This window comes from Manihot esculenta, chromosome 12 (genome assembly GCF_001659605.2).
Source record: "Manihot esculenta cultivar AM560-2 chromosome 12, M.esculenta_v8, whole genome shotgun sequence".
NCBI lineage: Eukaryota > Viridiplantae > Streptophyta > Magnoliopsida > Malpighiales > Euphorbiaceae > Manihot > Manihot esculenta.
The window spans coordinates 2,773,843-2,788,147 of record NC_035172.2 but is presented as its reverse complement, the minus strand read 5'-3'; the positions used below and the strand labels follow the sequence as shown (position 1 = coordinate 2,788,147).

The 14,305-nt window shown below is 33.5% G+C and overlaps 3 protein-coding genes across 6 annotated transcripts; all 3 read right to left on the bottom strand.

The window, feature by feature from the left end:
* On the bottom strand, nucleotides 1-5,179 carry LOC110627469 (protein root UVB sensitive 2, chloroplastic). 4 transcript variants are annotated; one of them, XM_021773794.2, is made up of 10 exons: nucleotides 4,993-5,179; nucleotides 4,779-4,901; nucleotides 3,864-3,952; nucleotides 3,679-3,763; nucleotides 2,139-2,198; nucleotides 1,958-2,051; nucleotides 1,709-1,806; nucleotides 1,304-1,483; nucleotides 904-1,026; nucleotides 1-819 (listed from the first exon to the last, which is right to left on the bottom strand). In XM_021773794.2, the coding sequence occupies exons 1-10, from the start codon at nucleotides 5,002-5,004 to the stop codon at nucleotides 394-396; spliced, it is 1,290 nt and encodes a 429-aa protein (XP_021629486.1). In that variant the 5' UTR covers nucleotides 5,005-5,179; the 3' UTR covers nucleotides 1-393. The 4 variants fall into 4 exon arrangements, with proteins under 4 accessions (XP_021629486.1, XP_043805083.1, XP_021629488.1 ...); XM_043949148.1 differs by having other exon boundaries at nucleotides 4,446-4,901; nucleotides 4,993-5,018; XM_021773796.2 differs by lacking the exons at nucleotides 3,679-3,763; nucleotides 3,864-3,952.
* A 417-nt stretch (nucleotides 5,180-5,596) lies between these two features.
* Nucleotides 5,597-9,123, bottom strand: LOC110627923 (chromatin modification-related protein eaf6). The gene is made up of 7 exons (XM_021774323.2): nucleotides 8,861-9,123; nucleotides 8,671-8,765; nucleotides 7,874-7,974; nucleotides 6,729-6,798; nucleotides 6,261-6,288; nucleotides 6,111-6,171; nucleotides 5,597-6,033 (listed from the first exon to the last, which is right to left on the bottom strand). Exons 1-7 carry the CDS (start codon nucleotides 8,871-8,873, stop codon nucleotides 5,928-5,930), a joined length of 474 nt encoding a protein of 157 aa, XP_021630015.1. The 5' UTR covers nucleotides 8,874-9,123; the 3' UTR covers nucleotides 5,597-5,927.
* Nucleotides 9,124-10,367: 1,244 nt separating this feature from the next.
* Nucleotides 10,368-13,953, bottom strand: LOC110628575 (inorganic phosphate transporter 1-4). The gene is made up of 2 exons (XM_021775321.1): nucleotides 13,780-13,953; nucleotides 10,368-12,245 (listed from the first exon to the last, which is right to left on the bottom strand). Exon 2 carries the CDS (start codon nucleotides 12,200-12,202, stop codon nucleotides 10,592-10,594), a length of 1,611 nt encoding a protein of 536 aa, XP_021631013.1. The 5' UTR covers nucleotides 12,203-12,245; nucleotides 13,780-13,953; the 3' UTR covers nucleotides 10,368-10,591.
* Between the last annotated feature and the right edge of the window lie 352 nt (nucleotides 13,954-14,305).

Here is a 14,305-nt window from a genome sequence, read left to right as displayed (position 1 = left end):
AGACGATAATTGAAACATATTATCCATGTAAAATTTGAATGATTAATCCAGATATATAAAATTACATTGCAATTTCCAAGTAAACAACTGAATCCAATAATGCTGGTGTTCCACAAGTAATTTGGTCAGGCTCCTGGCTTCTTCCTTTCAGATTTACAATTACAAAAGCCCGAGCAGCAGTCAATAACTCATATGCAAAAGCCGGTTAGGACAATCATGAATTGACAAGGGTATGGAAAATAGTTCAACATAGTTGCACAATTCTACTTCCTGAATGAAAGGCAATTCTTTGGTGTAACCATCTTAACCTGCTGCCCTACTCATTTTTTTTTTAAACAAAGAACCTTCCTATCTTGAAGGAGTCGACTGACTATCATTCAAATCTAGAAAATGTTACCATGCAAAACGGCTACCTGTTCCATCCAAAAAGCGATCAGTATGCCACCCTTTGGCTTGCAGTTCAGACAAGAATGAATCAAATGAGCTATTCATTTTCAAGTAAGCATCTTGCAGGACAGCAGTGCTAGACCCATGAGAAGACTTATCCATGCTTGCAGCATATGCAGCAACCAACCATCCCCTCAATGCATCTTCGCCTGAAGCATTTTGCTCTAGAACCATATCAGTCCATTTATTTCCAACGTTCAAAAGAAACTTCTCTTCCTGGAATATATCTTTTACTTCACGAAGTTTTGAAGGCGTAAAAACTTTATGCAAAGCCCGTCCCACTTTCACATTGCCAGCATCTTCTATAAGTCTCCCAGGAAATAGGAGATCTTCATGGTATCTTAGATCAGCAGGACTTGATATCTTTCCACTCTGGATTGAATTGCAACTGTAAAAATTAAGCATGCGGAAGTAAAAAAGCATGTACAAACATACTATTGAGGGTTTAAAATAAACCTTCACAAAATCAGCCACAACCATTGCTGTCCTCTGAGGATTTAGTGTATTGACAGGGGTAGCTCGCATTTCTTCAATGACACTACAAACATGTACAATAGAAAGAAGAGGTCCAACAATCATCTGCAAGAAAATATTTACAACTAGAAGGTCAAAATTGATTAGAATTTTAATTAAATCAGGACATACATATTGTAAGCCCAAAATAAAAGATTATTCTTCCGTCCCTTTGCAGAAAACAAGCAAACAATTGACCAAATCTCATGGTATATACTAGTTAATCAAAATGAATTTTAACCTCCATTCAAATACGCCAGTTGAAGAGAGCATACAAGGTAAAACTAACGTCTCCTACACAAAAGAAACCATAGCTCTCTCAAAACCAAGTGCGACTTCATACCTTCCCCTGTATTGATGAACAAATCGTAGATGCTAATTGAATCCCTGCTCCCATTCCAACAACATTAAAAAGGGTTGAAATGGCCTCCCCTTTTGCAAAAAGATCACTTAGATTGCCTTCTTTAGCAAATGAAGAATATATAGGTAGCCTTGTTGCTCTTGCTGCAACTACTGCCATCCCCTATAAAATTTAAGGAAAGCAAAATCAAAATAGAGGAAAGGGTAAAAGGAAGGAGTACAGAGACATTGGAGAACGGAAAGCACATTCTCAGCAACCATGGAAGGATTAATCGCAGATATGAAGAATAAAAATAAGAACAAGAACAAGAAACCCAACAAATTCCTAAAAGCTAACCTAGCATTCTGATTTTAATCCAGATAAAGTCGTTAAAAGCCAAAAACAGACCTTTGCAAAATTACCGAGTCCAGCCACCTCAAGGAAAAGATGAGGACACAATGGAGAAAGCACTTCTAAGCCAGTTCCCAAGTCATAAAGCACATCAGCTGGAATAGAGACAACTCCATATAGTTAAAGACCTCATAAAATTAATACGTGACTTAAAAGGCCACTCCAGCTCACATTCAATAAAATGTGAAACTATAGCATAATATCAAGAGAAAGAGGGGGAGAGGGGAGTCCCCAACAACAAGAAACCTAGTATTCTCCAACGTTTTGGTTCTGAATCCATTCTAGCACCCAAATTGCTACATATTAGCTTTCCTACGTGCTGCATCCCATCCTTCAGTACCTGCTCATCAATATAAACAGAAAAAATCTCTAAAGAAATGCAATTAGGCTAAACATTTGTTGATCACTTGACCGATACAAAACTTACCCAGCTTACAGCTGTTGCTTGTGCAGGCGTAGGACGCAAGCCTGCAGCAAATAGCAGCGACTGCAAAGCAGTAAGAACATACAGAAATGATTCCCACAATGTATTTGTCACTTCTTTCGGAATATATATATGTAAACCTTGCTACATCTACATCTAAGAGACTAGAGACTGTGAAAAGGCAACTTATGAACAATTAATCAAGATGTTGGTATTCATAAAATGTATCTAGAGGAATAACTAATCTTGACAACTTCATCCAAAATATGGCAAAACACATCTCAAGTCCCCAAACTTTTCTTTTGTTCTTTTTTTTTTTTTTTTCATTCAAGTCCTTTACATTTGATCCTTCTTAAGGGAAGTTAGGAGAATGTAGCACAAGCGCTACTTAAGGCACACAAGGCAAGAAAATTACAATTAAAAAGTTAAAGGTCCTCTCTCTGACTCTCTCTGTCTATCTATTTGTTGAGATTGTTGGATCCTTTTCTTGCTAATTTTCAGTCGATAATGAAATGAAAATGCTGAAGCCTTGATGCAAAAAATGCAAAATTATAACTGTTGCTTTGTTAATTAATTAATTAATTTATTTATTAGTATTATTATTATCTTGCTTCAATTTGCTTGGTTCATTTTTGGGTCTCTTAACGTGGTTTATTGTTTCAGTTCGTTGCTTAGAGAGAGTGAGAGAGAGAGAATTTAAAGGAGGGGAAATTTTGTAGGAAATAAAATGGAGGGATTCCGGTTAGTAGAAGATACTGAGGTTTGCAGAGAAAGAAGTAGGACGAATATATATTTACACCCCTATATTAATTGAGATTAACCTATTGGACACCTTAACTAAAAATCATAACAATTAAACACAAATTAATTATATTATTGATAATTTATTAAAAAAAAAAGTAAAAGTTGATCACATATGTTGCTGACTGTACTTTAAATTTTGTTAACTATGCTATGAATTTTTATAAATTGAAAAAATTAGACTATGAAAATTTAAAGTCCAATCAACAAAATTTTGAGTACATTTAGCAATAAATTTAAAAAGAGAGAATCCCTTATATATATATAATTTTCAAAGGGTGCTAAGTCAATTTTTTTTTCTCTATTATATCCATTAGAAAAGAATACAATGTAAAAAAGGATATAAGTCTAGGAACTGATGGAAAAAAGAAATCCAAGAATGCAAATTGACCAAAAATAACTATGGGGACTCCATAATAAAAAGCGAGAGAGAAGAAAACTTTAGGGACTTGAAGATGCTTATTGCACTTTATTTTTCTCTATTTATTTAACAGTGTTAAGCCAATTTACAAATATTTTTTTAAAATACATTAGGAAGAAAAAGGAAACAATGTGCAAAACCATAAAATGTCAAAGGTCTAAGGATGCAAAGTGGCCAAATAAAACTATGGAGACTCAATAAAAATAAAAGTTCAGAGACCTAAAACTGTGGTTTGCCTATCATAAAAATGGAGTCTGGCTAAAATGATTTAGAATAGTATTCTGGTGATCTGTAGATGCTTTATAGATATTGGAATAAGACCTGAGTTGAAAGGACAGACAATGCTGCACTGGAGAAGTGCTGGAGCGCCCGAAATTGTGTGTATCTAAGGTATCCCTCATTCACGCTGCATTAGTTAAAAAACAGAAACTAAAGCTATCAAGCTTTTTGTGTTGCCAGGCTGCTGGCAAGCTTCTGCTTCCGGAGATTTAAAAAAAATAACTCACCTGTATGGATATCCAGAGGGAAAAAATTTATTCTGAAAGGAATCAATAATCCGATGAAGTATTGATCTTGAATCATCAACTACCTTCATCTATTATCACCACAGTTCCAACATGGAAGGGGTCAGAGAGAGAGAGATAGTGACTACGCATACAAACAAGTTAAGAAAGCATATTCAAAATTCAATGACAAACTTCTAGAAATATTGTAAAGTTTAAGCAGAGTATCAATTGAAAGATAATTGTGTAGTCAATTTTTGCAATCTATTATTAATTTGGGCTACCCATTCCATAAAAATATATGAGTAGCATTGAAACCTATCCCATTAAGGGTACAACATCACAAATTTGATAACCAAATATGGACAACTAGAAAATGGTTATGGCATCAGACAAGCATTAGAGACCACACAACTGGTGCTGACCACCTCTAGCCTAAAACTCAAAGGAGAGAATTAGGTAAAAATAAATTCCTGTCAAAAGAAAAGCAATAGATGGGCCATATTTATTCTCAGTTCATTACTTGCCTACTAAATGCTATATAATAAGTACATGAGCTAGGCTATAAAATAAAAATTCTCTTACTAATAAGATGATTCCTTGTCACTCATCTATCTTTGGGTTTCTTTAATCTCCTCTCAGAAGCAAAAATTCTTCCTTCGAGCATTCCTTACTTTCCCAATCAATTACTCACAGCCAACTAGTTCAAAAGTACAATCAAGAAGACCAAGCATAACCGAGCTAAGCAAATTAGAAGCAAACGCGACTTCCAAAAAAGCGAAGACCGACTCGACAATGCGATTATTTTTAAGTAAAAATTGGAGTAATTAACAATTTTATGTGTGTAACTATCAGGCATGCCACATGTTCGCAAAATTGTCAATGGAAAGAGATGATTTAAACAAGTAAAAGACTCACAGACAGTCGACCATCGGGCTGAAATGAGAAGTGGCGGGAGACAGAATCGGAGGCTTCAATCCAGTACACTGGCACTTCAGGCGGTGCCTTGTTTGGCTCCTCCTTCTGCATCTTAATTTTGTTCTAGTTTTGAATAGAAAGGGAGCAGGTTAAGCAGAAAGAAGCAAAAAGGAGTGGAAAGAAATTGCCATAATGGTGCATAAGATATACAAACCAATAAGTTCATGACAGCGAAAATGGAAGCAGCTGCAAGTAGAGAGCCAAAAGGGGATCTCGGAGGAAACAACGTCGCGTAAGGGCAATATAGAGAGATGAACGTCGTTTGGTTTGAACAGTCTCGTTCTTCGGCTGAAACTCAATCGAGTTTTGCGAGAAAGGGTAACCGCAACCATTTTAAATCGATTTTCAACGCTCTAAATTCGGTTAAGTAACAAGATTACATGGTTGAATTTGCTATTTAATTTTTATAATAGGAAAAATTTATTAATTAATTATTTAATTTTAAAAAATATATTGAAATTTTAAAAAATTTATTAATTAATTTTTTTATAATATAAAAAAAATTTATTATTTAACTCCTTAATTTTATAAAAATATCTTATTAATTAATTTTTCAGCATTTTAAATTTTTTATTATATTTAATAGTTAAATTAATTAATAAATTTTTAAAATTTCACGTGCATTTTTATATATTTTTTAAAATTAAATAATTAATTAATACATTTTTCTATATTTAGTAATTGTTTTCCTGGACATCAATTGTTTATTTATTTTACTTCAATTCTTCTGGACAAGGGTATTTTTGTCCAACCAATTACTCTGCAATAAAAAAGACTTGTACTGCACATCCCTCAATCGCGTACATCACTCAACATGATCACATAGAGTGCTATTTCTTGCAAGTTCACAGACAATATTGTTCTTGCTTAATCGTTTATGACATAGCATAGATGAGGCTGTGAAATTTTGTCATCCTTTACATTAAAAAATAATAAATAAATAAGAGAAAAGAAACAGTTGTAACAAAGAGGAGCAACTGATCCTTCCTCATGTAGCATTAACATCTAGCAGCATTGATAGAAGCTCTGTTTGCTTGAACCTCTTGATCATACAAAGGTCCGCCACCATAGCGTCCGGTCAGGGTGATTTCAGAATGTCAAATCAGGATCATCATCATAGTCAAAATCTGGATCAACTGAGGCTCTGATTCTCTTGGCTTCTCTTAGTCCACCTCTTCCCTTCTTTGGTTTTCCTCTGACGATAAATTAGACATATGTATGATTTATATTCTAGATAGTATGCTGATTACTTTTAAATTATGATATACTTACTGCCCATTTGCGTATATTCCTCCACCCTTAGGACGACCAACACCACAATCTGATCTCCCATCTACAATTTAAGCACAAAAGCAAATAAACATTAGAAAGAACTCCTATTGATGAAGAAAGTAGTCTATGCATCCTCATTTACAGACTTACCATCTCGTCCAGTTGCTAGCTCTTCGGCCTGACAAGGGGAAAAGAAGAGTGCAAGAGAATTGTGAATAACACATTAGACAACTTCGTAGCGGATCAAAATTTGGGAAGAAAAGTTGAATAAAATTTTCAGCACTCCTTTATGTAATATATAGATGTTACTATGATTGTGGTCGAGCATAAAAACAGGTTACCAACATAATGCCTCTGGTTACAAGAGACATTGATATAGCTATGCACCAGAAATTGAATAAAAATGAGACTAATTTGAAGACAATGTTATTTGGCATGAACTGATAGACAAATCCAGCAGGTTCTTTTCTTTTCTCTCATCTCAGTTATAAAAAAATTAAATGCTCATATAACCATTTGTTCCCTTAACTATACCAGAATTGAAGATGAAAGGAGAAGAGGGAAAACAAAAACACTGGAAGTGCTACTAGTGCAACATTTAAGATACAGAGTACATACTGCAGGCGAGGAGACGGAAGATAATGAAAAGAGCCTATCTTCAGGCTGGAACTTCCTAGACCGCTTCAAGCTGCAGTTTTTGAAGAAACTCATGTCAGCTGTAGAGAATAACACCATAATCCAACTGAATCCAACACTGAGAATTTTGTATCACATTCTTACTCTATCACATACATAACATCCTGTATAGCTGAAATTAATTATTTCAATTGAAATATGCCATCTACCCTATAATTCGTTTAACATCTATGATCCACCAGTCTATAAGTGATTTGCACGTAAAAGCTTTAGTATTTGCACACGTAACCAAGATGTTTCCTTTCAAGCAATAGGTGACTAATTAATATACATAGGTTCTTTTGTCTTCCCTAGATTCAACATGAACAAATGTAAGGAAGAATAACTTAACCACAGATTTGACAGATGGAATTATCCCCTTTCTCAAGCCAAACAACAAATAATTCAAAGGAAAATGTTCCGTCATGACTAATAATAAACTTGAACATAGGAACTCTCTAATAGATTCTTTTTTTTTCACTAAAACTAAGACGGATTAAAAACCTACATAAGCTTATTTAATTACATGGCATGGGAGAAATAATGGTACTAACTCCAATTTTCATGACATATTCCTGTATTGAAATGCAAAGGAACATGCAATGAGTTGATTTAATTATTGAAGGAAGATCTACAACCTAAGATGATGCCCTCGGCAGGGGAAGAAAACCTATATTCTATGATGCTAAAATTTTATAATGCAGAACATTTTAGCAGAATATCAATGTGTTAAACCACACAACATGAAAGAGTAAATGCTTTGTAGAAACCAGACTTTTGGTCCCTCTCCAGATAAGAATACTACATAGTGGAAGCAATACCACTAACCTATAAAGTTAAACACAGAAATGCAGAACATGGGGATTTTAGTGTAAGAAGATATTTGTCAAGCAATAACTGATAAAGCACTCAATAACCTAAGTTTGCAAATCATGTATTTTATAGCTAGATAAAATTCTTAGCATAAATTCCTATTTCAGTATACCAATTTATGGAATAAGGCAAGTCTGATTATAATTCAACACAGACAAATAATAAACCACCAATTCCCATCAAAGAGGGTAAATATTTAAATAGCCGCTCCATACAGTGCAGTATTCTTAGATGAAGATAGGAACCCTTCAAAACCTTTCAATACATTGCCACACTGGCTTGGATCCTGTAAATAATTTGTCTCCATATCATAGACCTGAAATTAAGAGGAAAAAAAATTAGCCACTTGTGGAGCAAGGAAGAGAATGGAGATGGGAAGGAGCATGCCATCTTGTTTACAAGTACACAAAAAAGTAGAATACATACTTTAGCTATTAAATTATTGTAATCTCAAGTTTGTTCAGTCACTACAAATAATTTTTCAGACAGTTTTACATCTACCAAATGGAAAAGAGCATAATACTTAGCTAATGTCCACCAGGTTTCAATCAATTAGCAAGAAGCCAAACAAAAAGTCCATGATTAAACAACAAAAAACTAAGGTACACAACATGTCTCTTCTTGAAAGTTGACCATTGACATCCTAATCCCCAGGTTCCTAAATCTCCAGCCGGGTAAAACTTCGATTCTTAGCAGCATTCCTTAGGTCAAATTGTGTCCCAAATGATAATTCGAGTTTAAAAAGAAAATCAAGATGAAATTTTATACATATAACTGAAAGAACAAAAAAAATTTAGCCATGATGGCTAAAACTTCAAAGTGATTAAAGTAGTTCACAAGGATGGATACAAAATCTCCAACACCCATAAACGTAACAGAAAAGTATACACACATTCAAACATAAAAGTAGCTAACGATCATATAAAGGAAAAAGGCTATATTGAGCCAAAAAAAATCGCAACCGGAACAATGGCAATTAGGATCTCAGCAACCCCTAATAAAGCAAAAAAACCTGTTTTTCAATCTTTCGAAGCTCCTTTTGAAGCTTGGCTCTCTTGCTAAGGAGAGAAGTGAGCATTGCAGAGGGGTTTGAAGAACCTCGTTGCCCTATTATTGATCAAATAAAAAAGAAAGTGCTTATGACAAGAGAAAAAAAAAAAAAAGAAGGGAGAGAGAGAGAGAGAGAGAGTGGAAAATTTTACCTTCATGATCCATTTTTCGCGCGAAAATTTGAAGAAGTTGTGATTGAAGAGCTATTCAAACCCTAAAATCCCAAACTAGATTAAAGTGAAACCAGCCAATTAAATTTAATCTCACCCTGCTTAACTTCCTAGATCCTCAACTCTCAAATATTCATGAAGTTAAACCTTTCATCTAATATAAATTAAAAATTGGTCATTCCTAACAAAAGTTAATTCTTTTAAAACATTCATGATATAAAATTTTAGCCCTCTTATTTGCAATATTCAAACAAAATCTACTCGCAATTAAAATCCATTTAAAAAGAATTTAGTGAAACGAGATGACTATGGAGCTTACAAAAAGAATAAATACTAATAAAAAAGAATTTTAAAAGATAATAAAAAGATGGAAAAATTTAAAAAAAATTTAAATTTATTTAAATATATTTACTATTAAATTAAATATCTAATTGAAATCTTAAAATATTATTAGCAGCATTTTATCGACAAATTGACGTGACGCTATATTTTTAAAAATGGCACTGAGTGGTGTTCTCTGAAATATCCACTCAATGACAATACTCTCTGAAAACGTAATTCAGAGTGGTATTTACAGTATTATAGAGCGGCACAAAATAAATTTTATAGGTTATTTCTTATAAATTTTTTTAACGATATATTTTAATATTTATTTAAAAAAATTAATTATTATTGCTCTTTTATTTAATAATTGAATATAAATACTATGTTTATTTTCATAAATAATGATAATAATTATAATATAAATAAATTAATATCATTATCGTATCATGCATATTGTCTGAAATATGTAGCTTAAATACTTAAATTTCGAACATTCTCTTACAAGATCAAATTCTTATTATTTTTTGTAATTCCACTTTTATTGTATTTATGAAATACATTATAATCATAATATTATTTTAAAAATTAATTTTTTTTATATAATTTTTTTACTTAATTTTTTATATAAAAATTATTTTTTTTTTTAAAATGGAAAGTAGGAGATTCAAACCTGATTTCTCATACTTACTCGGATGCACTTATCCACAGCACGAATATAAAAATTTTAAAACACTAATCATGTTTATACGCATGTAAATGTTTAAATTGCCAAAAAAATAATTGAGCGGCAATAAATGTGTTTATGTTATATCTATCATTCACACCATTGAATATTCTCTTGCTAATGAATATTCTCTTGCTAATTTAAAAAAAAAAAAGGAATATTTTCTTACTCTTTTGCTTCAAAGAATATACTCTTACAGGTTATCGGTGTATGTATATGACTTTTTTTTATTATTATTATTTGCTCTTATTTAGTGCTCTTTAAGCCTAATAGAGTTATTATTTCATCTTTGAAATATAAAAATTTAATTTAATTTAATTATTTTTTTGTCAATATTCTTATTTAAAATAAAAGAATTCATTTATTATTTAATTTATAAAATTTTTAATTATCCAACAATTTGGAATTTTTTTTAATTAATTAAATTCTATTTTTAAATAATTAACTTGCAAAAGATTCTCTATTCATTTGAAAAATGAACACAAGATTGTGAACTTGCACATTGCACCAAATGATGAACAAGCCACGGTGAATAACACTTACAACAATTCCACCAGAAAATTACTACACTAGATACAATTTAAGGAAAGAGTTGGGAAGAAACTGCTACTACATAAGAAAAATCAAGAAGCCCTGTAGAGGATTATTCCGACAGAATTTGGCTTCTAAACTGGAACTGTCCTGTCATTATAAGAACTCTGCTCTTCAGGTTGATCATCTTCCTCGTTCTCACCAGACAACTCTTCCAATGATTTTCCCTTCGATTCAGGGACTAAGAAAGTAAATATCATTCCTAAGAAATTTATTACACCCAACACAAGGAGTGAATTTCTCACGCCAATGCCTGCAGGGTACCCTGCATCAGCCTTGGCCTTGTCCTTGTTCTGAGCCAAGTACAAGAACCCAAATGCACCAACTATAGCACCAAGCTTTCCAGACGCAGCAGATATGCCATGGCAAGTAGACCTTAACCTTGCCGGGAAAATCTCGGCTGGCACGACGAATGTGGTGGCATTAGGTCCAAAGTTTGCAAAAAAGAAGGTTAATGAGTACATCGCCACGAATCCGATTCGGTTTTCTTTATGTGTCCAGTGATTGTAAGGAATTGCTAATGCAAACATGAATACTGTCATGAAGAAGAATCCCATCAATTGGATGGCAAATCTTCCCATTCTGTCAATGAAAGCCACTGTGAACCAGTAACCTGGAACTGTACTGCACAATGCAATAAGCGTTTGTGCTCTTGCAATTTTGTAAACTTCCTCAAGAGCATTCATAGTCTTGGCAGGAGGAATCCACCCAATTGCGCTAAAGATATCTTTTTGGAATAGATTTTGGCTGTAGAATGCAATGTCAAGCAAGAACCAAGTGGTGGTTGTTCCAAGCAAGTGAAGTCCATGGCGACGAAGAAATTCTTTAGATAACAAACCAAATGAGTTGGTTTCATCCTGAGCTAGCTGCTGAACCTTTTGCTCCTCAGCTTCAATATCAACTTGCAGAACTTTGGACATATCAGAAGCAGCCTGTTTCGCGTTCTTGGCGACGAGGGCTGTGTAACGAGCAGTTTCAGGCATCTTCATCCTCCAATAATATGTAAGAGCAGCAGGAAGTGCACCAACCATTAGAATTATTCGCCAGACGAAGTCTGCCTGTGGGACGGTTGAGGCAAGTGCATCAACTTCATAAGCTGGAGCACTAAACCTGTCCCGAAATGCAGATGATATAATTATGGCAAATATACCTCCTGCTAAAATTCCAAAACCTTGCATAGCAAATACAGCAGCAATGAAGGCTCCTCGAGTCTTCTTGTTAGCATATTCAGACATGATCGTCGCGGAAAGTGGGTAGTCGCCACCAATGCCAAAACCAAGCCAGAACCGAAAGAAGCAAAGAGTTGACATCACAGCTTTAGCATTGTGACCAAAAGAGAGACCTGAGGCAACTGAGCATATCACCATGAGCATAAGAGTCATGCCATAGACTTTTTTTCGCCCCATCTTGTCACCGAGCCAACCGAAAAAGAGTTGCCCCGCAAGAGTTCCACAAAATGCTACACCATTAACAGCAGCTGATACATTAGGAGGCAAAGTTCCAGGCTTCTCTGCACCATCAACATGGTAGTATATGCGGCCGAGCAGTTTCGTGACGAGAGAGATGCAGAAGAGATCATAAGCATCTGTGAAAAAGCCCATTCCAGCAATGATAATTGCAGTGAAATGGTACCATTGTGTTTTAGCCACATCAAGAGCATTAAGAACTTGTAAGTCCTTAGCCATGGCTAGTTCAAGCAGAAGCTCTTCTTTCTTTTTTTTATTTTATCTGCGAAAATTAAAGAAAAATAACTATAATGAATAAATTCTTACTAAAAACAATCAAGAAAATAATCCTAATATTTGTTTTCTAAATGATACACTTGGCCAAATTTAGAGAGTGAACACAACATTAGTTCTCTACACGGCTTTGCAGAAAGAGCTGAAAATGGTAGGTCCAACGGCTCCACTATTTTCTCTATCACTTTTGAAAATCTATGAGGCTACTTAGCTTCCTAATCTGCTATGAGGAGACTTATGAGCAAACTGGTTGAAACAAAAAAAGAAATCTAAAAATTATAATCTTGTTTTCATATGAAAATAGCTTAAAGTAGCTGCACCAAAAAGAAAAATTGGATGGAAACAGCAACCTTTATGAAATTTCTCAGTCGCAGACAAATTTCTCAGTAAGAATAAAAAGTTGAGATAATCTTCTAGAAAAGCGAATCCTGAAAATTGGAGTAAAAGACACAGGAAATATCCTAGAAACGACCCACATTAACAGACAACAATGGTACCTACTTTCTTTGACCTTGATAACTGTAAGAGTAAAAGGGCGTAAAAAAAAATCATTAACTTAGACAAGTTCATGCACAGAAAGCCAGCCATACTCTTCACAACTCAGTGATACTGCTAATTCAAAATCCAAATTACAAGATCATTTGAACATGATAAGGATGAAAATTTTCTTTTTTTAAGAAGAAAATTAGAAGAAGGTTATTTGTACGAAGTAATTCTATTTTAGTTGGTTTGGATTATTAATGGTGGTAAAGAAAATGGGAAAAAAATCTCTTAAATTATCCTCCATAAATATTTACCAAATAAAGGTTGAAATAAATGGAGAAATGGGTTTATTTCTTTTTTCTTTTTTTCCAATGGCAAGTCTGCCTAATGCGAAATAGCTTTACTAGTTACTATAGCAAGAAAGAAAATTTCAGGACTCAAGAGAGAAAAGCAGAGAAGGGTGCAGAAATATCTATTTATGAGAGATGAAACATTGAAAAACCATAAAAATGGATTCAGATATTTATTGGGTAACCAAGTATTGATTTTATTTTAATAGAAAATTTATTTGGATAGAGATTAGAATGAACAGAAATGAGATCCTAGAATCAGGGGGAGAGTTCTATATTTTTTCTGAAATGAAGAAATTCAAGACAAGATCGCTGATGATGGCATTCTTTACGGGTGAGGATCTACAGACTACATGTGAACTTTGATTTCCATTATTCAATCTTCATTAAGAAACTATGACCTTTATCAACAAACAGCCAAATTAAATCATTAAAAAAAATATATAAGAACTTTTTTAACTAAAAGAAAGAAAGAAAATTTCCCATTTCTTTAATAGTAAATTCAAAACTGTCAGCTTCGGAGTCTACAAAGAGTTAAAAAAGCGAAAAGAAGCACGAAATAAAGAAGAAACCCATTAAAAAAATTGTGTTTATTGTCTTGTTTTGCATGAAAGAAGGAACTTATAAACAAGAACGATCAAATCAGAACAGAAAATGTACTATACAAACAGAGAAGTTTCTGACACTAACCTCTTGTTTTTTTCTCGTCGTTACGGAGAAACAGAGAAAGAGAAAGAAGGGAGAAATCCAGAAGGAAAGAGGAGAAATCCAGAAGGAAAGGAAACGAGGGAGAGCTTGTGAGATTTAGAACATGGTGGGAGGACTTGTTTGTTTGGGTATTTATATGCAGCGACTTCACAGTTCACACCAACTATCAAAAATATTTGTGGACCCTTAAAAAAAAAAAAGAACACGAGTAATGGAAAATATTCCACCGGTATATTCCCCCTCCTCATTCGCTTTCCCTCCGTAACGTTCCTTCCCTCTAACTTCCCAGGTCCCATTACCGCCCGCTTTTTTTCTTCCGCCCTAAGACTACTAGAATTTATTTAAATTAAATTAATTTAGGAATGATTAAAAAAAAATTATATAATTTATTTTTAAATACTTTCACGCATTAAACTGATGTTTTTCTTTTAATAATGTTAAATATTAATGATAAATTATAATTTATTTTTTAATATTTAGTAAAAATTATATTTTAATTTTTATATTT

Excerpts from the sequence above, each read along its gene's own strand:
- LOC110628575 (XM_021775321.1), bottom strand. The coding sequence starts at position 12,202 with ATGGCTAAGGACTTACAAGTTCTTAATGCTCTTGATGTGGCTAAAACA.
- LOC110627469 (XM_021773794.2), bottom strand. Across the intron at positions 3,953-4,778 it reads AGCCCGATGGTCGACTGTCT|ATGAAGGTAGTTGATGATTC; the intron begins GTGAGTCTTTTA and ends TGGTGATAATAG. Across the intron at positions 1,027-1,303 it reads GTTCATCAATACAGGGGAAG|ATGATTGTTGGACCTCTTCT; the intron begins GTATGAAGTCGC and ends ATTTTCTTGCAG.
- LOC110627923 (XM_021774323.2), bottom strand. Across the intron at positions 6,799-7,873 it reads TCATCTAAGAATACTGCACT|CTTGAAGCGGTCTAGGAAGT; the intron begins GTATGGAGCGGC and ends CAAAAACTGCAG. Across the intron at positions 6,172-6,260 it reads GCTAGCAACTGGACGAGATG|ATGGGAGATCAGATTGTGGT; the intron begins GTAAGTCTGTAA and ends CTTAAATTGTAG.